Source organism: Erythrolamprus reginae, chromosome 4, assembly GCF_031021105.1.
Source record: "Erythrolamprus reginae isolate rEryReg1 chromosome 4, rEryReg1.hap1, whole genome shotgun sequence".
In the NCBI taxonomy this organism is placed as follows: domain Eukaryota; kingdom Metazoa; phylum Chordata; class Lepidosauria; order Squamata; family Dipsadidae; genus Erythrolamprus; species Erythrolamprus reginae.
The window spans coordinates 2,361,589-2,378,842 of record NC_091953.1 but is presented as its reverse complement, the minus strand read 5'-3'; the positions used below and the strand labels follow the sequence as shown (position 1 = coordinate 2,378,842).

Below are 17,254 nucleotides of genomic sequence, written 5' to 3'. Positions count from 1 at the left end.
ATAACACAATACAAACAACATACAACAGTGCTCTTTGCATGTGTCCCGTCACCCGACTAAACATGCATTCCCCACCACCAATTGGGGGGGGGGGTTTCAATTATTTACGAGTATATATTCTGTTATTTGCTCAGCTCTGATTTGCATTTATTTACAATTCAAAGAGTGATTTGCGTTTATTTTTCACCTTTTTGTCGCAAATTTTATTTAACGTATAATCCCTCACCTTGTCCCATCGTTCCATCAGTTTCTCCAGTTTGTTTTCATTAAAGTTGTTTAATCTTATTTCCATAATTTCAAAGTGAATGTGATCCCCCATGTACCATCTTCTTCTAAATCTTTAATGTACCGGTATATTTTATTTTATGTACGCTGAGAGCATATGCACCAAGACAAATTCCTTGTGTGTCCAATCACACTTGGCCAATAAAAATTCTATTCTACTCTATTCTATTCTATTTAAGTCGACCAAACATTCATTGGCTTTTACACCTTTCCCTCTTTCCAGCACATACTTTGATTCCGTTCCCCAGATGAATCGCAATGTCTTTAAGCCAGTGGTTCTCAACCAAAACTGAAGGCCGTATTCCAAGTGTGGCCTTACCAAGGTCTTATAAAGTGGTATTAACACTTCACGTGATCTTGATTCTGTCCCTCTGTTAATGCAGCCGAGATCTGTGTTGGCTCTTTTGGCAGCTGCTGCACACGGCTGGCTCTTGTTTAAACGGTTGTCCTAGTTTTACATATGAATCATTATAAGGATTGTTATTGCGTTTGCAACTATGTATTGTTTGATTTTATGGTGGAGAAAAAAAGAAAAAAAGTTATAAGGTTCAGGAGGGAAGTGTTTTTAATAGGAAAGTGAACACAAGAACAAGGGGACACAATCTGAGGGGGAAAGATCAAAAGCAATGTGAGATAATAATAATAATAATAATAATAATAATAATAATAATAATAATAATTTATTAGATTTGTATGCCGTCCCTCTCCAAAGACTCAGGGCGGCTCACAACAACGATAAAAACAATATTATACTGGCACAAATCTAATATTAAAAAAAACTAAAAACCCTATCATAATTAAAAACCAAACAGCACATACATACCAAACATAAATTATAATAAGCCTAGGGGAAAGGTGTCTCAAATCCCCCATGCCTGGCGGTATAGGTGGGTCTTAAGTAGTTTACGGAAGACAAGGAGGGTGGGAGCTGTTCTAATCTCCGGGGGGAGTTGATTCCAGAAGGCCGGGGCCGCCACAGAGAAGGCTCTTCCCCTGGGGCCCGGCAGATGACATTGTTTAGTCGACGGGACCCGGAGAAGGCCAACTCTGTGGGACCTTATCGGCCACTGGGGTATTATTTGACTGAAAGAGTAGTACATGCTTGGAACAAACTTCCAGCAAACGTGGTTGGTAGATCCACAGTAACTGAATTTAAACATGCCTGGGATAAACATAGATCCATCCTAAGACAAAATACAGGAAATAGTATAAGGGCAGACTAGATGGACCATGAGGTCTTTTTCTGCCGTCAATCTTCTATGTTTCTATACTGGAAAAGAAACAATTCATTCCACTTTTTATTTTGACAGCTATGGGACATTTCTTTCTGAATTTAAAAAAAAATTATTTATTTTTGGGGGAGGAGTTTGAAAGTGAACAAATTTCTGTCTTCGCAGGGCCTCGCTCCCAGTTTATGGGGTATTTTTTAGTTGTGACCCTAAATTAGAAGGAGAAAACTCCAGAATTGAAGCCAGACAGAAATACAGCTCCTTTGGTGCACAATTATATCAAGAATAATTGAATGCGCCGACACACTTCGGATAAGGCTGGGGCTCTTTAACTAACCACTAAAACTGCAGATTTGAAAGATGTGCAACAAGAAACACGCCATCACAAAGATATGCCAGGACAGCCTTTTTTCAGCCTAAATACCATTTAATTTCAAAGCACACGTCTCATTTTCTTGCGGGAATCAAATCTAGGCCAGACTGGTGTTGTTGTTTTTTAAAGGTTTGCAAAACCACCCAAACAGTTTCAAATTCTGTTTTGCAAGGGAAGCGCAGTTTTTGTTCTTCGTTCAAAATTTTATGCTGAGCCAGAGGTCCAGGCCAGTCACTGTTGCACACCAAACTGACAGCCAAGAAGTATCTTCATAAATGACCTAGACGAGAGAATAGAAGGGGAACTAACCGAATTTGCAAATGATACCAAGCAGGCAGGAGTAGCCAATACTTCAGAGGACAGGCTCAGGATCCAGATGGATCTTGAGACTTGAAGACTGGGCCCAATCAAACAAAATGAAATTCAACGCAGAGAAAAGTAAAATCCTACACCTAGGTAAGAAAAACCAAATATATACATATAAACTGGGTGAAACCACACTCAATAGCAGCGACTGCAAGAGGGATCTTGGAGTCTTGGTGGACAACCAACTTAATATGAGCCAGCCATGTGCAGCAGCAGCCAAAAAAGCCAATGCAATCCTAAATTGCATTAACAGAGGGATACAATTTAAGACTATGGAGGTACTAATACCACCCTATAAAGCCTTAGTTAGACCACACATAAAGTACTGCATTCAGTTTTGGTCAACACACTACAAAAAAGACATTGAAACTCTAGAGAAAGTGCAGAAGAGAGCAACCAGGAGATAAGGGGACTTGAAACTATAACATATGTGTTGCGGTTAGCTCTGGCCCAGCTCCTGCCCCAAGGACTGTGATGTGGGGGAGACATCCACATGCTGCAGGCCTGTTTTGCCCCCGGTGGAATGTGCTGATGAAGGCTCCTCTGACCAAGAAGACATGAGTGACAGGGAGGAGGAGAGTGGGGCAAGACAGCTCAGAAGGAGATCAATTCTCTAGCTCCTCTTGGATTCAGAACAAGAGTTCATGATACAGCCACGCATGCGGAGAGCGATTCATAGGCAGCAACAACTGAGAGATTGTTATCAAAGAAAATGAGGCCACCTGTGGTTGGGTGGGGCTGTGGTCATTAGTGAGGCTGCTATAAAGAGCAGCCTGTGGGTTTGGCCATTGTGGAGGATTATCTGATCATTGTGTTTCGTGACTGCTTTATTGACTTTGACCTTTTGTGTGCTGATTTTTCCCTGCTTTGGAACTAAACCAGAGCAAGTGTGTTTCCACTTTGTGAAAGAAGAAGGACTGTGAATTGCCTCACAGCTGCAAGCTAAGTATCTCAGAACTGATAAGGGACTTGTAGAAATGACCAGTTTGTTTGGAGACCAGTGCTCTTGGCTATACCAAAAGAGGGCTTGGTTTAAGTGAAGTTTCATTATAAAGGAACATTGTTTTGAATTTTCAAACGTGTGTGTGTCTGAAATTTGTACCTGTGAATTTTTGGGAGGAGTCTACCAGAGAGCCCGACAGAACAATATGGAGAGCGATTGTAGGAACTGGGCATGGCTGTTTTAGCAAAGAGAAGGATCAGGGGAGACATGATGAGAGTGCTCCAACATTGAGGGGCTGCCACAGAGAGGAGGGGGGTCAGGCTGTTTTCCAAACCACTAGAAGGCCAGACGAGGAACAACGGACGGAAGCTGACCGAGGGAGAGATTCAACCTGGAAATAAGGAGGGAACTTTCTGACGGTGAGAGCGATCAACCAGTGGAACAGAAGTTGCTTGCGGAGGTTGTGGGAGCTTCAACACTTGAAACTTGAAAGGGAGATTGGACTGACATTTGTCTGAAATGGTGTAAGGACTGCTTGAGTTGGGGTGGGGTGGGCGGGGGTTGGACTAGATGACCTACAAGGTCCCTTCCACCTCTAATAACCATCTAATCTACATGAACATATTTTCATTTCAGATCCTTGCAAAGTCACAGCCTATTGTGTTCCTTTTACAACGGGTGCAATTTAATTAGGAAATTTCGCTTATTTGTGGAACAGGTGACTTACGCCCGTTTTTCACACATGCCCCTCCCTGTCATCATGTGATCAATATTCGGGAGGCAAGTACTTAGGATGGTTTGCACTGTCATGTCATGTCATGTGCTGTCATGTGATCACCTTTTTGTGACCTTTGGACGAGCAAAGTCAGTAGGGCAGCCGGATTCACTTACCGACCTGCTGGCTGCTAACTTGAGAAACTTGATGGGTGGGTTTCTTCTGCCAGAGGGTCTTCTTCTGGAACGTCCCCCCCAGAGAAAGGTCTCTGGTTCTCAAGACCCTCCGTGGTGCCACAAGGAGCACTCCACTCTGTCAAAGGTCTGCTGAGTTTTTCACTGAAATACCTCTGGATCTCATCCAGCTCCTTCATGTTTTCTCTGGAATAGAACAGGATAAATGGAGTAAAGAATAGAACAGTGTCTGTCTATCTATCTATCTATCTATCTATCTATCTATCTATCTATCTATCTATCTATCTATCATCTATCTATCTATCTATCTATCTATCTATCTATCATCTATCTATCTATCTATCTATCTATCTATCTATCTATCTATCTATCTATCTATCTATCATCTATCTATCTTTCTATCTATCATCTATCTATCTATCTATCATCTATCTATCTATCATCTATCTATCTATCTATCTATCATCTATCTGTCTTCTATCTATCTATCTATCTATCTATCTATCTATCTATCTATCATCTATCTATCTATCTATCTATCTATCAATCATCTATCTATCTATCTATCTATCTATCTATCTATCTATCTATCTATCATCTATCTATCTATCATCTATCTATCTATCTATCTATCTATCTATCTATCTATCTATCTCTCTATCTATTCATCTGTCTGTCTGTCTGTCTCTATCTATCTGTCTGTCTATTCCATTCCATTCCATTCTTATATGAACTTTTACATTCCGTAATCTGCCTCGAGTCACCACATGCGAAAAAGCAGCGATATAAACTCCCTAAAGCCAACCCACCCATCAATAAAAACGTAATCCTTTACTACTGAGTCCCTGCTCTGCCCACAGGGACACGAATGCGAAATCTTGCTGAGTCTTTTCACCTGAGAGCTCTGAAGAGGGAGGTCTGGGAGGAAAGGGAGGGGGATCCAGAGCTTCCGCTTGCTCCTCCACTTGCTGCAACGACGTGTGGGAACCGACGGATGTTCTGCACATGCTCTTTGTAACGGGATCCAGCCCTGCGGAAGAGCCAACAATGAAGATGAAAAGTGGATTGCAAAAGACGGTGTGGGGCAGTGGTTGTAGAGTGCAAGCCTTGCAGGCTACTTCAGCTAACTGCTAGCTGTAGTTCAGCAGTTCAAATCTCACCACCGGCTCAAGGTTGACTCAGCCCTTCTGTCCTTCCAAGGTGGGTCAAATGAGGGACCGCCAGATTATTTTATTTATTTTATTTATTTATTTATTAAATTTGTATGCCGCCCCTCTCCGTAGACTCGGGGCGGCTCACAGCAGTGATAGAAACAATGTACAATACAAATCTAATAATACAAAGTTAAAAACCCATAATTTAAAAAACATGCACCCATTGGGGGCAAGAGGTTGATTCTGTAAATATTATTATTATTATTATTATTATTATTATTATTATTTATTAGATTTGTATGCCGCCCCTCTCCGAAGACTTGGGGCGGCTAACAACAATATAAAAAGACAATGTAAACAAATCTAATATTAAAAACAATCTAAAAACCCCAATTTAAAGAACCACTCATACATACAAGCATACCATGTATACATTCTATAAGCCTAGGGGAAGGGGATATCTCAGTTCCCCCATGCCTGATGACAGAGGTGGGTTTTAAGGAGCTTTGCGAAAGGCAAGGAGGGTGGGGGCAACTCCTGATATCTGGGGGGAGCTGGTTCCAGAGGGTCAGGGCCGCCACAGAGAAGGCTCTTCTCCTGGGTCCCACCAGCCGACATTGTTTAGTCGATGGGACCCGGAGAAGGCCAACTCTTGTGGGACCTAACCGGTCGCTGGGATTTGTGCGGCAGAAGGCCGGTCCCGGAGATATTCTGGTCCGACGCCATGAAGGGCTTTATAGGTCAAGGACCAACACTTTGAATTGTGACCGGAAATTGATTGGCAACCAATGCAGACTGCAGAGTGTTGGTGTGACATGGGCCGTATTTGGGGAAGCCCATGATTGCTCTCGCAGCTGCATTCTGCACGATCTGAAGTTTCCGAACACTCTTCAAAGGTCGCCCATGTAGGAGAGCGTTGCAGTAGTTGAATCTTGAACATTGCTGGCTCACATTTAGTTGGTTGTTCCCCAAGACTCCAAGATCCCTCTCGCAGTCGCTGCTGTTGAGTGCGGTTTTGTCTTACCTTGCATGGCTGGGAAGCTTCTGTGTTTTTCCACGGAGAAGTTGAAAGTTTGGGGTTGCCTCTGCTGGAGAAGGAACGAGAATGAGATACACGAATCCCTCACCTGCAAAGCAAAAGGCCTTCAGGTGGGACCTGCGACAATCTACAATTCATTAGGACCTGGCAAAAATAGCTTGCCAGAAGTAGGCCATTTTAAAAGGTTCTTTGAGCTTTCCAGAATTTCCATACAGGTAGTCTTCGATTTATGACCATAACGGAGCCCACATTTTCTGTTGTTAAGCGAGACATGTCTTAAGTGAATGTTGCCACGTTTTATGACGAAGAGCTGCATTAGGCTAGGAATGTGTGAATCGGACTTCCACGTTGACTTTGCTTGTCAGAAGGTTATGTGACTTTAGGACACTGTAACCGTCATAAATCCAGAGATATTTTGCTATAAGAGCAAATACTGTATATACACTACGAAAATATATATACTACTAACCAGAGCATACAAAACCTTCACCAGACCAATCCTTGAATACAGTTCATCTGTCTGGAACCCACACCGCATTTCGGACATAAACACTCTAGAAAATGTCCAGAGATATTTTACGAGATGAGCCCTCCACTCCTCCACTCGCAACGGAATCCCTACACAACTAGACTTACAATTCTAGGTTTGGAAAGCTTAGAACTACATCGTCTTAACACGACCTAAGCATAGCTCATAAAATCATTCTGCTACAACATCCTTCCTCTCAATGACTACTTCAGCACACAACAAATACAAACTTAAAGTAAAACTTCTCCAAACTCAACTGCAGGAAAATACGACTTTAGTAACCTGGTAGTTGATGCATGGAACTCACTACCTGACTCTGTAATTTCATCACTTGACCCCCAAAAGTTTACCACTATCAACCGACTGTCCACTGTTGACCTCTCCGGTTCTTAAGAGGTCAGTAAGGGGCGTGCATAAGTGCACCAGCGTGCCTTCCATCCCCTGTCCTAGTTTCTCTCTTACTATACTGCTAAAAAAAATAAAGGGAACCCTTAAACAACACAATACAACTCCAAGTAAACCAAACTTCTGTGAATTCAAACTGTTCCACTTAGGAAGCAACACTGGTTGACCATCAATTTCACCTGCTGTCGGGCATTCAACATTGTACAGAACAAAGTATTCAATGAGAATATGTCATTCATTCAGATCTACGATGGGTTCTTTGAGGGTTCCCTTTATTTTTTTGAGCAGTGTCGTATCATGTATATAAACATTGTTATATCTTTTTATACCCACCAAAACATACTTGACAAAACAATAAAATAAAATAATAATAAAATAAAAATGTGACTCCATTAAAGTGTTTGAATTTTGACCCCCACGGGTGTGGTGTGCTGCAATGGTGGGTAAGTGTGAAAAAACAGTTACAAGTCACACTTTTCAGTGCTGTTGAAACTTCGAGTTGGTCACCAAACGAATGGCTGTGAGTGGACAATTATCTGTAGTGAATTATGAAAGAGGTAAGAAATAGGAAGGAAAGAAATTGAGAATAAATAAACAAACGAACAATAAATAAAACAACGAACAAAACCCCCCAAAGGAAGGTGGGGGGAGGAGGGTGGAATTACAGCTCCACCGGACTACGGTTAAACATCAGAAAATATAGAAGATATAGAAACCTCCCACGTCAAGGCAACAACCTGTTTTGGAGGTGAGGTGTCCCTGCTTCTGGAGACCTTGGGTTCGGCGGTGTTCGCGGCATTGGTGAGCTGCTTGGCCGCGAACCCGCCTGGAGCCGGACTGACAGAGACGCGGCAGAATGGCGGCTGCTGTTTGCAGCTGAACTGTGTTGTGCTGTCGGGAGGGAGCCGGAGGCGCCGGACGGCCCGTCTGCAGCTCATTTGCAGCCCGGTGGCTCGAGGGTGAGCATTTGGGATTTGGGCTCAGGAGTCGGCTCGTTCCAGCTCAGGGGGTCCTTGCTGCCCCCCCTGCTCCGTGGCGCTTCCATTACCCCCCCCCCCCGCTCCGCGGCGTTTATTTTGCAACATCTTGGCCGCAGCGACTTTATCGAGGATAGGGGGGCTAGAGCTGTAGAAGGAACCCTGTGCCCAGCCTGTGCCTTGCCTGGGAGGATCCCGCTGCCCCCGGCTCCGCGCCGCCTGCTTTGGACTGTCACCGCCGCGGAATTTGCTGAGGAATCAGCTGGGGCGCGGAAAATGGCGCCTGCAGCCCTTTTCTCTCTTTTCTTCACCGAGTTACGACCTTCAGAGACTGAGAGCTTCAGAGACTGAGAGGCTGAGCTGAGTTATCGAGCCAGCCAAATTGAAACAGCCAGACCCACCAGATACACTAAGCGGTCCTGAGACGCGGGAACACCGAATGGTGGGGGTGTTCGGCGTCAAAAGACCAGCCAAGTGGGGAACTGCAGGAGGAGGAGAGAGAGGAGACAGAGGGCTATGGGAAAACAAAGAGGCCAAGGAGGAGAGTACCACTATGACCACCAAAGGAGCATACTGTGGCTGCATAGAGGTCTGGATTGCCAATTTGGCTATTGCTGGGAACACAACAGACTGGGCATGTCAATTTATGAGATCTATAGTAATGAGACTCTGCTGCAAAACTACTGGGAATCAACGGAGGGCCGACCAGTGCGGTTTGGAGGCACTGTAAGAGTGGATGGGACAAGAGAGAAGGAAGATCTGAAATTATCATTGACACTAAGGACTCTGAGAGACAGGGAAATTAATTTAATAACCAGCATACTTGGGATAAGGACGTTCTACCGCCCCTTCTCTGAGGAGTGGGGGAGATATAGAATGACTCTTGACTCTGAGCAATTTGTGACTTTACTACCTGAGACCTTGGTGCTGTTGTTATTTGCTGCTGACTGGGTTCATTTTAATCAACTGAATTGTTACACTATTACCTATATTTTATATATTCTATATTTTCTATTTGTATTTACTTCTTTTATTAGTATTTTAACTGTAGTATTTTAATTAATTGATTTATATTTTAACTAAATTATTGGGGGGGTGTTTTATTGATGGATAACTGGGATGGGCATAGGGTGTATGGAGCAAATGATTGGTATGGATGGGGCGGATGGGATGGGTGGGATCATAGTATGGGTGAAATGAATGGGAGTGATGTAAATAATACACTTGGCCAACCTGGCGCTGGAGAGGCGGGAGGGGGAGGGGCGGCTATCTCTGGGGTGACAGAGGGTCAGGATATCTCAGTGCTGCTGGGGAGAGGCAGATATGGCGGGAGTCACGGAGCTAGCCGTTACAGGGGAAGGAGGGATCGTTGCTTAATAACGATCCCTTGTTCCGGCTCCGAGAGCTCAACCCAGAATACTGGTGATGAGTGTAAATCTGGCCCTGGGCTCAGGTTGCTGCTACTCAATGCCAGGTCAGTGGTAAATAAAGCTCTCCTCATCCGGGATTTGATCCTGGATGAGGAGGCCGACCTGGCATGTGTAACTGAAACCTGGCTGGGCCCAGAGGGAGGAGTTCCTCTCTCTGAAATTTGCCCAGCCGGGTTTCAGATATGGCATCAACCTCGACCCCGGGGAAGGGGGGGAGGAGTGGCTATTATAGCCAGGGAGAGCCTTTGCCTGCGTAGACTCGTTGCTCCGGAGATTGCGGGTTGTGAGTCCCTCCTGGTGAAGTTGGACTTAGGGGTTCAGGTGGGCTTGTTTCTCACGTACCTGCCTCCCAGCTGCGTGGCACAAGCCCTGCCTGTGCTGCTCGAGGAGGTAGCCGGGCTGGCGGTGGGGTTCCCTAGACTTATTGTCTTGGGAGACCTCAACCTGCCGTCGCTCGGCGAATCCTCTGGATTGGCACAGGAGTTCATGGCCACCATGACAGCCATGGACCTGACCCAAGTAGTTCAGGGTCCGACTCATGAGGGGGGGCACTCACCCGACATGGTATTCCTCTCTGAGCAACTGAGTAATGGTCTGAGACTAAGGGGCTTAGAAGTGTTGCCTTTGTCATGGTCAGACCATTTTCTACTGCGGCTTGACTTCCTGGCTCCAATCCTCCCCCGCAGGGAGGCGGAACCAATTAAGATGTTCCGCCCCAGACGCCTGATGGATCCAGAAGGCTTTCAGAAGGCGCTTGGGGTTCTTCCAGATACACTCGTCCGCAGTCCGGCAGAGTCTCTGGCTGAGGCCTGGAACAAGGCGGCAGCAGAGGCCCTTGACCGTATTGCGCCGTTGCGACCTCTCCGTGGCGCTAGACCCCGTAGAGCTCCATGGTTCAACGAGGAGCTCCGGGAGTTGAAGCGCCAGAAGAGACGTCTAGAGAAGCGATGGAGGAAGAGTAAGTCCGAATGCGATCGAACACTTGTAAGAGCTTTTATTAAGACTTACAAAGTGGCGCTCAAGGCGGCAAGATGCGCGTATCTTTCCGCCTTGATTGCATCAGCGGAATCCCGCCCGGCCGCTCTGTTTAGGGTGACCCGCTCCCTTCTTAATCAGGGGGGAGTTGGGGAGCCCTTACAGAGTAGTGCCGAGGACTTTAACACGTTTTTCGCTGATAAAATCGCTCGGATCCGGGCCGATCTCGACTCCAATTGTAAAACAGAGTCGACTGACAACGAGTCAGTCGAGGTGACTGGGGCTAAACGTCTTTGTCCATCTGTCTGGGAGGAGTTTGACTTGGTGACACCTGATGAAGTGGACAAGGCCATTGGAGCTGTGAGTTCTGCCACCTGTTCACTGGATCCGTGTCCCTCTTGGTTGGTTTCGGCCAGCCGAGAGGTGACACGGAGCTGGGCCCAGGAGATTACCAACGCTTCCTTGGGGAGGGGAGTCTTTCCAACACTCTATAAAGAAGCGCTCGTGCGCCCCCTCCTCAAGAAGCCTTCCCTGGACCCAGCCGTACTCAATAACTACCGTCCAGTCTCCAACCTTCCCTTCATGGGGAAGGTTGTCGAGAAGGTGGTGGCACTCCAGCTCCAGCGGTCCTTGGAAGAAGCCGATTATCTAGGTCCCCAGCAGTCGGGTTTCAGGCCCGGATACAGCACGGAAACTGCTTTGGTCGCGTTGATGGATGATCTCTGGCGGGCCCGGGACAGGGGCTTGTCCTCTGTCCTGGTGCTTCTTGACCTCTCAGCGGCTTTCGATACCATCGACCATGGTATCCTTCTGCGCCGGCTGGAGGGGTTGGGAGTGGGAGGCACTGTTCTCCAGTGGTTCTCCTCCTACCTCTCCGGTCGGTCGCAGTCGGTGTTAGTGGGGGGTCAGAGGTCGACCTCTAGGTTTCTCCCTTGTGGGGTGCCTCAGGGGTCGGTCCTCTCCCCCCTGCTATTTAACATCTACATGAAACCGCTGGGTGAGATCATCCAAGGGCATGGGGTGAGGTATCATCAATATGCCGATGATACCCAGTTATACATCTCCACCCCATGTCCAGTCAACGAAGCAGCGGAAGTGATGTGCCGGTGCCTGGAGGCTGTTGGGGCCTGGATGGGTGTCAACAAACTCAAACTCAATCCAGACAAGACGGAGTGGCTGTGGGTCTTGCCTCCCAAGGACAATTCCATCTGTCCGTCCATCACCCTGGGGGGAGAAACATTGACCCCCTCAGAGAGGGTTCGCAACTTGGGCGTCCTCCTCGATCCACAGCTCACATTAGAGAAACATCTTTCAGCTGTGGCGAGGGGGGCGTTCGCCCAGGTTCGCCTGGTGCATCAGTTGCGACCCTATTTGGACCGGGAGTCACTGCTCACAGTCACTCATGCCCTTATCACCTCGAGGCTCGACTACTGTAACGCTCTCTACATGGGGCTACCTTTGAAAAGTGTTCGGAAACTTCAGATCGTGCAGAATGCAGCTGCGAGAGCAATCATGGGCTTTCCCAAATATGCCCATGTTACACCAACACTCCGCAGTCTGCATTGGTTGCCGATCAGTTTCCGGTCAGAATTCAAAGTGTTGGTTATGACCTATAAAGCCCTTCATGGCACCGGACCAGATTATCTCAGGAACCGCCTTCTGCCGCACGAATCCCAGCGGCCAGTTAGGTCCCACAGAGTGGGTCTTCTCCGGGTCCCGTCAACGAAACAATGCCACTTGGCGGGACCCAGGAGAAGAGCCTTCTCTGTGGCGGCCCCGGCCCTCTGGAACCAACTCCCCCCAGAGATTAGAATTGCCCCTACCCTCCTTGCCTTTCGTAAGCTACTCAAAACCCACCTCTGCCGCCAGGCATGGGGGAATTAAGACCTCTTCTCCCCCTAGGCTGATACAACTGTATGTATGGTATGTTTGTACGTATGTTGGTTTTATACATTAGGGGGTTTTAAGTTAGTTTTTAGTATTGGATTTTTACTGTATATTGTTTATGACTGTTGTTAGCCGCCCCGAGTTTTCGGAGAGGGGCGGCATATAAATCCAATAAATGAAATGAAATGAAATGAATGAAAACAAATAAGTAAATGATTAAAACAATAATGGGGGGGCTAACTCCCCCGTCTTTTCTGACTATAGCACTTGAGAACGGTATGACTGTGGTGTATTGATTGTTTTTAATATTAAGGAGTTTTAATTCTACTTTTATTAATTGGATTTGTATCATTGTTTACTGTATTTATTGTTGTTCTGAGCCACCCTGAGTCTTCGGAGAGGGGCGGCAAACAAACCTAATAAATTAAATTAAAATAAATGAAACAAAAAAGTAAACCAAATAAATAAATAGAACAATATGAATATTGCTTTATTCTAATATGAATAAAGCAATAAATAAAACAATACAAAATTAATTAAACAATAACACCACAAACAAATAAACAAGTACCAGTAAATAAATATAAATAAAACAATAAATAAAAATAACTTTTGCAGGCAGTTTTCTCTATGCGGCAAGCAGACTCGCCGAAGAGAAACGGGGAACGGTACGTAGAGAAGATGCTTTTACCTGGCAGTTCCTTGCCTGCCTTTCTTCTTTCAGGTGGGTGATGCTTTCGAGTGGGGAGACGGCGACTTTGACCTGCCCTCGGCACTGCCCACTCAGGTCGGTGATGTCGTACCAGCCGCAGATGTACTGGAAGCCGGAGAGCAGCGGGGAGAGGTCCACCGACGCAAATCCTATCACGCGTTCAACATCTGCATGGAAAATGGCATGTAAAAAAACACATGAGACCTCTCAGCAATTAAAAATTTGCACCTTGCTGTAGGAAATCTTGGTTTGTACCCCCAATTTAATTTAATTTAACTTAATTTAGTTGATTTATATGATTTATTTATTTATTTATTGGATTTGTATGCCGCCCCTCTCCGTGGACTCAAGGCCGCTAACAACAGTGACAAAAAAACAGAATGTAACAATCCAATACTAAAACAGCTAAAAACCCTTGTTATAAAACCAATCATACATACAAACATACCATGCATAAATTGTAGAAACCTAGGGGGAAAGAGTATCTCAGTTCCCCCATGCTTGACGGCAGAGGCGGGTTTTGAGGAGCTTACGAAAGGCAAGGAGGGTGGGAGCAATTCTAATCTCTGGGGGGAGTTGGTTCCAGAGGGTCGAGGCCACCACAGAGAAGGCTCTTCCCCTGGGCCCCACCAACCGACATTGTTTAGTTGACGGGACCCGGAGAAGGCCCACTCTGTGGGACCTAACTGGTCCCTGGGATTCGTGCGGCAGAAGGCGTTCCCGGAGATAATCTGGCCCGGTGCCATGAAGGGCTTTATAGGTCATAACCAACACTTTGAATTGTGACCGGAAACTGATTGGCAACCAATGCAGACTGCGTAGTGTTGGAGTAATATGGGCATATTTGGGGAAGCCCAATTAAAAATTTGCACCTCAGCAATTAAAAATTTGCACTTTGCCGTAGGAAATCTTGGTTTGTACCCCCAATTTAATTTAATTTAACTTAACTTACTTGATTTATATGCCTTATATTAAATTAAATTAAAAATTTTAAATCTGCCTATTGGATACTTAACTGGCTAGCGTCCTTAGTCGGGTCAGCTTCACCTCATTATTTTATGCCTTTATTGGGAGAGAGTAACAATGAAAAAGCCTGCAAGCCGGGAACATTGTTAGCGCCTCGTTAGGATTGGAAAGGAACGTATTTGAGCGAGTAGAGCAATGGAAAAAAGCCTGCAAAGATTTAAGGCTGGAAAAACATTCTTTGCAGGTAGTAACAATGAGCCTGCAAGAGCTGGGAACATCGGTAGCACCTAGTTAGGGCATAAAAGAAGAAAGAAAAAGCTACATTTAGAGTATAAGACGCACCCAGGCTTTCAGTCTCTTTTTTTTGAGGGGCGAGGTGTTGAAAAATGTTCGGAAACTTCAGATCGTGCAGAATGCAGCTGCGAGAGCAATCATGGGCTTTCCCAAAAATGCCCATGTTACACCAACACTCCGCAGTCTGCATTGGTTGCTGATTAGTTTCCGGTCACAATTCAAAGTGTTGGTTATGACCTATAAAGCCCTTCATGGCATCGGACCAGAATATCTCAGGGACCGTCTTCTGCTGCACGAATCCCAGCGACTGGTTAGGTCCCACAGAGTGCGTCTTCTCCGGGTCCCGTCAACTAAACAATGTCTCTTGGCGGGACCCAGGGGAAGAGCCTTCTCTGTGGCGGCCCCGACCCTCTGGAACCAACTCCCCCCAGAGATTAGAATTGCTCCCACCCTCCTTGCCTTTCATAAGCTACTTAAAACCCACCTCTGCCACCAGTCATGGGGGAACTGAGATATTCTTTCCCCCTAGGCATTTACAATTTTATGCATGGTATGTCTGTATGTATGTTGGTTTTACAATAGGGGTTTTTAACTGTTTATATTGGATTGTCATATGCTGTTTACTACTGTTGTTAGCCGCCCCAAGTCTACAGAGAGGGGCGGCATACAAATCCAATCCAATCCAATCCAATCAATCTTATACAGTGGTACCTCAAGATACGAACCCCTCGTCTTACGAACAACTCGTGATACGAACCCGGGGTTCAGAAAAATTTCGCCTCTTCTTACGAACTTTTTTCGAGTTACGAACCGGCGTTCGGAGACTGCTGGGAAGCTGCGTGGCTGTTTTAAAAGGTGACAGCCGGGCGGCGGGGCTTCCCAGAAGCCTCCCGAACGCCGGTTCGTAACTCGAACAAAGTTCGTAAGAAGAGGCAAAATTTTTCTGAACACCGGGTTCGGTTCGGGAGGTTGCTGGGAAGCCCCCCAGGCCGGCTGCGACCTTTTAAAACACCCGCGCCGCTTCCCAGCTGTCTCCTGAAGCCGAACGCGGAAGTTCGGCTTTGGCATTCGGCTTCAGGAGACAGCTGGGAAGCGGCGCGGCTGTTTTAAAAGGTCGCAGCCGGCCTGGGGGGCTTCCCAGCACCCCCCCGAACCTGGGTTCGGGGGGGGGTGCTGGGAAGCCCCCCAGGCCGGCTGTCACCTTTTAAAACAGCCGCACGGCTTCCCAGCAGTCGCCGAAAGCCGTTTTTTTGCGGGGGTTTTTTTGGTTGCACGGATTAATTGACTTTACATTGTTTCCTATGGGAAACAATGTTTTGTCTTACGAACCTTTCGTCATACGAACCTCCTCCTTGCACCAATTAAGTTCGTATCATGAGGTATTACTGTACTCTGAAAAATATGGTTGATTGCGGTTGAAAGTTGTTTGTGGTGAAGGAGTTCCGATAAAAAGAAAAGGTTACCTGCTTTATGCCATATTTTGAAGACCAGAGTTTTCTGGGAATCCAGCAGGAGTTCTTTGGACAGCCTACAAAAAATAAAAAAATAAATCAGAAAATGGCCTTATTTTTTCGGACTATAAGACGCTCCGATGTATAAGATGCACCAAGATTTCAAAGAGTTAAGTAATAAAAAAGGGTTTTGTCCTTCCCGGACCCCAGAAGTATTATGCAAGCCTCCCAAACCCTCCGCATTCTACACTTTTTGCAAAAAGTGCCCCCCCCTTTTTTTTTGCAAAAAAAGGGGGCGTTTTTGCTTTCTCCCAGCCCCTAGAAGCATTTTTCAGGCCTCCCAAACTCTCTGCATGCTCCATTTTTTGCAAAAATAGATCTGTTTTTCACCAAATGGGTTGTGTGGAGGGTTTGAACCTCCTGAAGCCATTTTTGGCCTCCTGAAGCCCCGCCAAAGCATCCAATTTTTGCAAAACAATGGACATGGTTTTTTTGCAAAAATGGGTCGTGCAGATTTGGGAGCTCCTGGGAAAAGGTAAAAACGTCCCAATTTTTGCAAAAACATGGGTGAAAAACAGTCCATTATTTGCAACAAACCAACAAACCACAGGCGTGTTTTCGCCTTCCCTCAGCCCCTAGCCCATTTTTAGTCCCTGGAGGCTATAAAGAAGGCGATTTCCTCCAGGAAAAGCACCTTTGGAAACGGTGTCTGGCATATTTCTGACAATATTTCTGATGTCTTCCATACCTCGTCTGCTGCTGGAAATCCCAGAAAGGGCGGTCAGTGTTTTCTACTATCGCAGTGGTGATAGGGTGGTCAACATCAGTGGCCACGAAAGACACGTAGCTACAGGGCGACATGACTCCCCGCTCTGCAAGAGGACTCCCTGAAAGCGAGTAGTTTAGGATTAGTTTGCAGGTATCAAGTTTGCATTCTACGATATTATATTGAATTATGACTGTTTTTCTCACTTTATGACCACTGTAACAACCCCACATTTTGATCATGTGATCAAAATTTGGACGCTTCGTGAATGGGATCGGACAAGCAACATCGAATGGGGGAGGACAGTTTCACTCAACAACCGTGGTGCTGGTTGCAATGATTCACCGAGCAAACCTGGCAAGAAAGGACGTAAAATGGAGCAAAAACTCACTTAACGACTGTCTTGCTCAGCAATGGAAATTTTGGGGGTAAGTTGGGCTCGTAAGCCAAGGATTTATGACCTCTTTGTTCTCTGTAGTGGCGTTTTTAGTGCAAATTCTTCTCTCGCCACCAGTACAGAGGAGTAAAAGAAAAAAAACAACCCCAACAACACCCAGATAATAG

The 17,254-nt window shown here is 46.0% G+C and overlaps 1 protein-coding gene across 1 annotated transcript in view; it reads right to left on the bottom strand.

The window, feature by feature from the left end:
• C2CD3 (C2 domain containing 3 centriole elongation regulator) overlaps positions 1-17,254 on the bottom strand; it is an 87,076-nt gene that overhangs the window by 21,078 nt on the left and 48,744 nt on the right. Inside the window, 11 exon segments of the mRNA XM_070749450.1 lie at positions 4,088-4,136; positions 4,138-4,291; positions 5,001-5,040; positions 5,043-5,088; positions 5,090-5,135; positions 6,284-6,294; positions 6,296-6,358; positions 6,360-6,386; positions 13,193-13,380; positions 15,937-16,001; positions 16,673-16,811. Coding sequence (XP_070605551.1) covers positions 4,088-4,136; positions 4,138-4,291; positions 5,001-5,040; positions 5,043-5,088; positions 5,090-5,135; positions 6,284-6,294; positions 6,296-6,358; positions 6,360-6,386; positions 13,193-13,380; positions 15,937-16,001; positions 16,673-16,811 — 828 coding nt within the window.